The 8646-nt window shown below is 45.2% G+C and overlaps 1 protein-coding gene across 1 annotated transcript in view; it reads right to left on the reverse strand.

Moving 5' to 3' along the window:
* SVOP (SV2 related protein homolog (rat)) overlaps positions 1-8646 on the reverse strand; it is a 113720-nt gene that overhangs the window by 27965 nt on the left and 77109 nt on the right. The window contains exons 7-10 of the mRNA XM_011935939.1: positions 6893-6956; positions 5051-5176; positions 3095-3223; positions 1532-1605 (exon numbers count right to left, since the gene is read on the reverse strand). Of these exons, the coding sequence (XP_011791329.1) occupies positions 1532-1605; positions 3095-3223; positions 5051-5176; positions 6893-6956 (393 nt within the window). The remainder of the gene's footprint in view (positions 1-1531; positions 1606-3094; positions 3224-5050; positions 5177-6892; positions 6957-8646) is intronic.

The following is an 8646-nucleotide window of genomic DNA, read 5'->3' on the forward strand; positions in this document are numbered from 1 at the left end:
ACACAGACACATACACACACAGAAACACATACAAACACACACAGACACACACAAACAGACACACACAGACACACACACAAAAACACACACACAGACACACACGCGCACATACACACACGCACACAGACACACATACACACACACACACACGCACATACAGACACACACACGTACACACACATACAGACACGCACGCACATACATACACACACAAACACACACAGACACACACACACACACACGTATTTTTGAGACAGAGTCTCGCTCTGTTGCCCAGGCTGGAGTGCAGTGGTGCAATCTCGGCTCACTGCAACCTCTGCCTCCCGGGTTCAAGCCATTCTCATCCCTCAGCCTCCCAAGTAGCTGGGACTACGGTGCCCACCACCACGCCCGGCTAATTTTTGTATTTTAGTAGAGATAGGGTTATGCCATGTTGGTCAGGCTGGTCTCAAACTCCTGACCTCAGATGATCCACCTGCCTCAGCCTCCCATAGTGCTGGGATTACAGGCATGAGCCACCACACCAGCCCACATAGCAGAAATATTCAATCGTATTGGGAAAGAAAAATTCCCTTTTAAGTTTACTTTCAATTCTTTCAATCATTTTAAATTATATCCCAGTCTCACTTATGTGCTAATGAGTCCTTAACACCTCCCCTTTCCTGTCTCTTTTTTGTTTTTGTTTTGAGACAGGATCTCACTCTCTTGCCTAGGCTGGAGTACAGTGGCATGATCACAGCTCATTGCAGCCTTGACCTCCTGGGCTAAAGTGATCCTCCCACCCCAGACTCCTGAGTAGCTGGGACCACAGGTGCATACTTCCACAGCCAGCTAACTTAAACATTGTTTGTAGAGACAGGGTTTTACCACGTTGCCCAAGCTGGTCTCAAACTCCTGGCCTCAAGAGATCTTCCCACCTCAGCCTTACCAAAGTGTTGGGATTACGGGCATGAGCCACCGTGCCCAGCCAGCCTTTTTATCTCTTAAATACAGAGGCTCATTGCCTCTGCAAACCATTGGTCTAGTTACTTTTTCTGGTATTTCTCTTTAAGAGTGCCTTCTATCTGTGACTTGCAATTAAGGTGTTTTCTTTTAAAGTAGAGTTATGGTCTTGTTCAGTGGCTTACACCTGTAATCCCAGAATTTGGGGAGGCTGAGGAGGGAGGATTGCTTCAGTTCAGGAGTTCAAGGCTGCAGTAAGCTAGGATTGCGCCACTGCACACCAGCCTGAGCGGTGGAGCGAGGAGACTCTGTCTCAAAAATAAAAAATACAATAAAATCGAGTTATAAAGTTTCTTTTTAAAAGATACTTGACTGAAAGCATCAAGTTAAAGAAAAAGATGAAGGAAATAATAGTATGTACAGATGATAACCCGGATACGACGGGAATCAGGAGGATGATGTTCAAACTACTGAAATTTGCAAATGTTGCCTGAAATCAAAGTGCTCTCTGTCCATTGCATTAAAACAAAACCCAAAACAGGGCACAGGGAGTGGAAAGGGGTCAAAGTGGTCAACAAACAGCTCTTACCATATAAACCACAGCAATAAAGTTGTCCATCTAAAATGGGGCGTGAAAAGGTCCCTCATTTTGCCTCGGTCTTCCTGTTTCAAAACAAGGACATAGTGTTTATTCTCTCCCCTACAGATGCATGAGAGATGGGCTGGTGGCCTGAGACTAGTGCACACCCAGGCTGGGAGGGAGGTTTCTGGTAAGTAGGACACTGGAGCTCTGATAACCCAGGTCTCAAATCTACAGGACGCAGCCTCCCAGCCCCTCCAGCCAGAACCCAACCGTGTCCAGGGGCATGATGCACACAGGACAGATCTCATGCCCTCCAACCTGGAAACCGGGACTTGGGAAGCAGATCCCTCCTTCCTGGCCCCTCAGACCTCAGCACAGACCTATGAACCCAGAGAGCAGAAAACCAGTCCAAAGCGTGTCCAGCCATTTCACACACACACATGTGCCTTCCCCAGTTCTAGGTCTAGGTGGCAACAGTTAATGTGCTGAGAAACGAATTCACCAAAGGCCAATTTCCCAAAAGATTGATTAGCTAAATGACCGATTGGCCAATTTTACATAATTTACAAATTCATCAAATCTTTGCTTTATAGTATTCTTTAAAAAATATATGCTATGGCCTCGTATGGTGGTTCGTGCCCATAATCCCAGCACTTTGGGAGGCCAGGGCAGCTTGATCACATGAAACCAGGGGTTCGAGACCAACCTGGCTTTCCCTCATCCATGGAAGGAATCTCTCCCCAAAGGCAACCAAATGGGCTTCTGCACCTCTTGAGGAATCCCTCTTGCTCTGCCCCCTGTAGATTTGGGGCAGGTCCCCTGGCCTCTATGTTGTCAGACCCAACACCTTCCCTCCTGGTGAAAGGCCACTCAGTTCTTCTTGCATAATATAAAAGGAATCAGAAATATAACTTTATTTTAAAAGGTAATTTCTTTATAGGATCTGATGTCTGCTTAAGGTATTTGTCATGTTTATCCAATCTGCTTAGATGGTTCTTGAAGGCAAGGACTGCAGCCTTAAATCCGAATCTTTTCTCCCCATGTGTGCAATGCTGGTGCCTACATACAGTAGGCGCTCAGGAAGTTTCACCATGGTGGATTCCCTGATGGTGTTACCGGTGGAGTGAGGCACCATCCATTAAGAACATCTACACAGGGTGCAGTTTGATCCCCTAGATCTAAGCACACTGCCTCCTAATGTGGTTTTATTGCACAGCTTTTGCCAGTCAATCTCATTTGCTAGTCAGACTTCATCTGTGCTGAAAGGCGAAACCAAAGCAGCAGTAGTTACAGGACCCATTAGCTGATGTTACATTTCTCTAATCACTGGTGAAATTCTCCAGGAAGCATTTTTAGAACTTGGCAGTGAAAATACAGATTGGAGTTGCCAAATTACCCTTGCGGGTCCTGTCTGCTGGGCCCTCATCTGCTCCATGTGCACGCACACACCCCACCTTGGGTACACACACGCACGTGTGTCCATGCATGCATGCCCTACTCCATATGCACACACTCCCCTGAATGCACCCCGACACGCACATTGCAGAGTCTATTGGTCCAGGCACTGACCTGTCTGGAGATGATGAGTTTCCCCAGTGGCATGGGAGCTCCGTTTTCCGTCGCTATCCTCTTTAAGGTGGCGATTGCCTTTTCCTGGTTCCCTGACAGCACATCATACCTTGCACTTTCCGGCAGCCACTGGGATGGGGGAGACAGGAAACTCAGGCGTGGCTGGTTAGGGTGGAACAGAGCCACACACTCTTATTTGTGTGCGGGATCTTTAAGGGTGGGGGCTCTGGAGCCAGAGACCTGACTTCAAATCCTGGCCCTGCCATTTATTACGTTGGTTGTGTGACCCTGTACAATTACTTGACTTCTCTGTGCTTTCATTTCCTCCTCCATTAAATGTGAATGATAAGAGATCCTACCTCTTAGGGCTCTTGAGAGGATTAAACAGGATAATCCAGGCAAGGGGCCTAGCACAGTGCCTGGTATGGGTTAATGCAGTTATTATTATTGTCACGGTTGCTATTACTATTATTTGGGGCTGCTTTCAGAGTTCCAGGCGAGGGCTGAATTAAATTAAGATCACTGTCAGAAATCTCACCCCCATCTCTCAAGGAATTGTACCTCATCTGTATTCAGCATCATCTTGCAAACTCAGTTCAAGAGAAAGAAATAAATCAGAAAGATTTTTAGAACGATGGAAGTCCCAACCCCAAATGACTAGATACACACATTTCTGTAAAAATGGAGCGATGGCTGTTTGAAATAGCAGGTATACTGGAGAAAAGACTAGGAGTTAGAAGATCTAGTTTAGAGGTTTTTTTTGTCTATTTGCTGTAGGCCCTTTAACAAGTCAGCCCCTCTGGGCTTCAGTTTTCTTATCAATAAAAAGAGGATATAGCAGAGAGTGCAAATGACCACCAACATTCCTTTTTTATAGTACAAAGTTGTCCGTAGATGTGGCTGCCCAGACAGGGACTACATTTCCCAGCTCCTCTTGCATCTAGGTGGGACCATGTGACTTGCGTTCACCAATGGCATATGAGCTGACTATTCCCGGCCAAGGTATTTAAAAAGTGACCGTGCAGTCTCCACTTGCCTTTTGCAAGTCTGTTGAGTGTATGCAGAAGACTTCAAAGCCCTAGAGGATAGCAGAGACACCAGCTGGACAAAAACTGGGCCCAGAATTCCACTTGCCAACCAGAAAAGTCATTCTGAACTATTGTGTTAGTGAGAGAGAAGCTCTTAGTGAGAGAGAAGCTCTTATCGTGCTATGTTACTGAACTTGTGGGCTTCATTTGTTTCAGCAGCTGGTATCATCCTGACTAATACAGGGATTCATTAGAGTCCTGTGATTATTGGGAGGAATAAATGTGATAATGCATGGAGCACAAAGCCTGCCACACAATTAAGCTTAATAATTATTAATACTTGTCATTACCAGAAATTTTTGTAGTATTTACCATACATGAGAACTATCCATCTCTAGGCTTATTTTAGTGCCTACTGGCTGTAAAGTGTTTCATGCATGTGCCCATGAAATGATGAGTATGTGGCAAGATCTCAGTAGAGGGTGTGGTTTATGCAGAGCTGAGATGAAGAGATCATTTAAACTCCTGGAGCAGCCACGCCTGAAGTCCGATTTAATCCTCTGAAATGTATTTATTCCTCTCTTTTACTCAAGCCAGTTTGAATTGGGTTTCTGTCGCTTGCAACTTTAGAGTCTCAACTAGTGCAATACAATCACTTTAAGTGTAGATTTTGCAATGATGGGGCCAATGTATCCTCCCATCCCCAGTTATCTCCCCCAGAAAACATCCCAAAAGTGTCTGTCTGGAGGAAATCTAACACTCCATCCTGGGGCTACCCCAGGCCATAGCTCCCTTGTCTCATTTCCTGATTTAAAAAAACAATCTTAAAAGGTGGCTTTGGTATCCTTCTCCATCCCCTCCCCACCAAAATAGAGTGGACTATAAGGTGTCAGGTAGCAAAAGCTGAAATCTCTTAAAGGATACCTACGAAACACAGCACGGCAAAGAGGAGGAGCGGGACAGCCGAGAGGATAAGCAGCCAACGCCAGCCCAGGCTGGGCATCACGAACACAGCCAGAACGACCTCGAACACTGTCCCGATGGCCCAGAATACCTGGCACAGGAGAATCAGGGTCAGTGGTGGGAGAAGCATGGTCCTCACAGTGAGGAATTATGGGGGCACTGTGGACAAGGGTATCTCTATGGGTAAGGGGTTATTGGAGTCAGCAAGGTTAGAATAGTCACCCTTTCCCTGTGGTCTGTATGGTTGAGCCAGGGCTGCCATGTTGCCCAGCTTACGAGGGTACCATCTACACTGTATAATATTTGCATGTCACCCGCTGGAGCTGGGCAATGTGGCAGCTCTGGTTAAGGAGATTAATATGATCAATATTACGTGATATCAAATTGGTAGTGAACACATTGGTTTTCTCTCTCTCTCTCTCTCTGTCTTGCTCTGTCGCCCAGGCTGGAGTACAGTGTCCCAGTCATAGCTCACCGTAGCCTCAACTTCCCAGGCTCAAGATCAGCTGGTCTAGATATATTTCTTTTTTTTTTCCTCTCCTTCTTCTTCTCCTCCTCCTCCTCCTCCTCCTTCTCTCTTCCTCTTCTTCTTCTTCTTCTTTTTTTTTTTGAGACAGAGTCTTGCTCGGTCACAATGGCACGATCTCGGCTCACTGCAACCTTCACCTCCTGGGTTCAAGCAATTATCCTGCCTCAGCCTCCTGACTAGCTGGTATTACAGACCACCACCACACCTGACTAATTTTTTGTATTTTTTAGTAGAGATAGGGTTTCACAATGTTGGCCAGGCTGGTCGCGAAACCCTGATCTCTGGTGATCCAAATGCCTTGGCCTCCCAAAGTACTGGGATTATGGGCGTGAGCCACCGTGCCTGGCCCATTTTTTTTTTTTTTTTTTTTTTTTACTAGATGGGGTCTTGCTCTATCACTCAGGCTGGAGTGCAGTGATGTGATCGCACCTCACTGCAGCCTCGAACTCCTGGCCTCAAGTGATCCTCCTGCCTTGGCCTCCCAAAGTCCCAGATGCATTTCAATATTTAAACAACGGATTCTTCCACATCAGTGTGGATCAGTGGAGCATCACCCTAATTGGTAAGAAGCAGATGTAGTCAGGATGTTGGGCTGTGGGATCAATGCAATTAAAATTGTCAGTGTGGTTATAGTGATTGGGGACATCAGAGTGGGTTCATTGTCATCATTGTTGGAATCAATGTCCAGCATGGGCAAATAAACCATTCTGCCACTGTGTGGAGGGGGCCACTGGGCAGCTGCATGAGGCAGGGAGTCATGGAGCCATTGTATTTGCTCTGAGATCTTTCAGATCATGGTTAGAAAATGGGTCACGAGACCCTGGAAGAAACTGAGAGGAACTAGCTGGACCACGAAAGTTTTAAGGCAGTCTATAGGCCACAGAAATGGTCAAGAATGGAAATTCTTGACCAAAAAGACAGGTGGTGGGTGATGATATGGGTGTGGGCCGGAGTTTGGTCTACTAACGCCACACAGTCAACACCAGCTCTCAGATACAAACTATTTACAGTTCAAGAAAACATACTCTTCCATACCCTTGCCGACATTTTTTTTTTTTGAGGGATGATAGATTGAATGTTCTTGTCAATTGAAGAATTTGTCCATATTGCAAAACTGGCATGTCAGAAATGATGTAACTGATTCTTTTACATCTTTACATATTGAGTCTGTAATATTTTTTTCTTAAACTCCCTTTTCCCTGGACTGTGGCTTAAGACATCTGAGAACCTCCTACCAGAATCCACACACTCTAGAGACCAGGCCGCTCTCCTCCTTACCTCAATCAGCAAAATACATTTAGCTCTGGCTTTCATGGGAAGGAACTCGGCATACAGCGTCACCCTGGAAATGTAAAAAGGACAGAAAAAGAGTTAAGATCAGAACTGGGTGGGCAAATGGCTACCATTTTCTGAATTTCCTGCCAACATTCCTCCAAGGGTGGTTAGTGAACCACTTACATCAGAATTTCCTGAGATGATGATGGTTAAATATACAGATCTCTAGCTCCCTCCCTCCCCAGACCTTCAGAAACAGACTCCCAGGGATAAGGCCCTGGCATCTGCATTTTTATTTTATTGTATTTATTTATTCATTTATGAGTTGGTGTCTCACTCTGTCACCCTGGCTGAAGTGCAATCATAGCTCACTGCACAACCTTGAACTCCTGGGCTTAAGTGATCCTCCTGCCTCAGCCTCCAGAGCAGCTAAGACTACAGTCATGCACCACCACTCCTGGCTAATTATTATTATTATGATTTGTACAGATGTATGTTACCCAGGCTGGTCTCAAACTCTTGGCCTCAAGTGATCCTCCCACCTCGGACTCCAAAAGCGCTGGGAATATAGATGTGAGGCATCATGCTTGGCCTCACCTGCATTTTTGACTCCCCAAGTGATTCTCAAATTTCCTAACTGCTGCCATTGAACCCTACCCATAATCCAATAAGTCCAGGGAAAAATGTTTTTTTGGCAGGAACTCTTCAACCTGAGCCCTTCTCAGCACACCAGGGCACACAATGTCAACCTGTCCCATCACTGGTGACATTAATCTTCATCACGTGATCAAGTTGGTGATGGAGATTACCAGCTTGGTAATCTGCTCTGACAGATTTCTCAACCCTAAGTTATAATTTTCCATTTGTGATTAAGAATATTTCCCCTTTGTGGGGAAGTATTCAGATTATGCCAATATCCTGTTCCCCACATAACCTCTACCCACCAGCTTTAGCCATTGATTATCTCTATTTATGTCATCTACAATTGTGATGGTAACAAATGGTTGTTTTTGTTTGTTTGTTTTGTTTTTTGAGACAGGGTGCATGGTGTGATCATGGCTCACTGTAGCTTCAACCTTCCAGGCTCAAGCCATCCTCTTACCAGCCTCCAAGACTACAGGTGCTGGGACTATAGGCACATGTCACCACGCCCCGGTAATTTTTATTTTTTTTTATTATTGTGGAGATAAGGTCTCACTATGTTGTTCATGCTGGTCTCAAACTCCTGGGCTCAAGCTATCTTCCTGCCTTGACTTCCCAAAGCGCTAGGATTACAGGCATGAGCCACTGCGCCCAGCGCCACAAATAGTATTTTTTATTTTTGTCATTCCTTCTGTATTTATTAGTTGACATTCAACTGTAAGAAAGAGATTTTCCTTCTTTCCTTCATCTTATCTGTCTATCCATTTAATCGGTATCGACTTGTGGAGTCCTATTTATGCAGTGGGTTGTAGCCTGTTATTATTTTGATGCTCAGAAGAGCTTTTCCTCCTCCCCTTTATTATCTTATCTATCTATCTAGTATCTATCTATCTATCTATCCATTTAATCAATAAGGACTGGCAGATTCCAATTTTATTCCATGAGTTGCAGCCTATTATTATTATTATTATTATTAGTAGTAGTAGTAGTAGTAGTAGTATTTTGAGACAGGGTCTTATTCTGTTGCTCAGGCTGGAGTGCAGTGGCACACAATCTTGGCTCACTGAAACCTCCACCTCCTGGGTTCAAGCAATTCTCCCACCTCAGCCTCCTGA

This window comes from Colobus angolensis, unplaced genomic scaffold, assembly GCF_000951035.1.
Source record: "Colobus angolensis palliatus isolate OR3802 unplaced genomic scaffold, Cang.pa_1.0 Scaffold10, whole genome shotgun sequence".
NCBI classification, from domain to species: Eukaryota; Metazoa; Chordata; class Mammalia; order Primates; family Cercopithecidae; genus Colobus; species Colobus angolensis.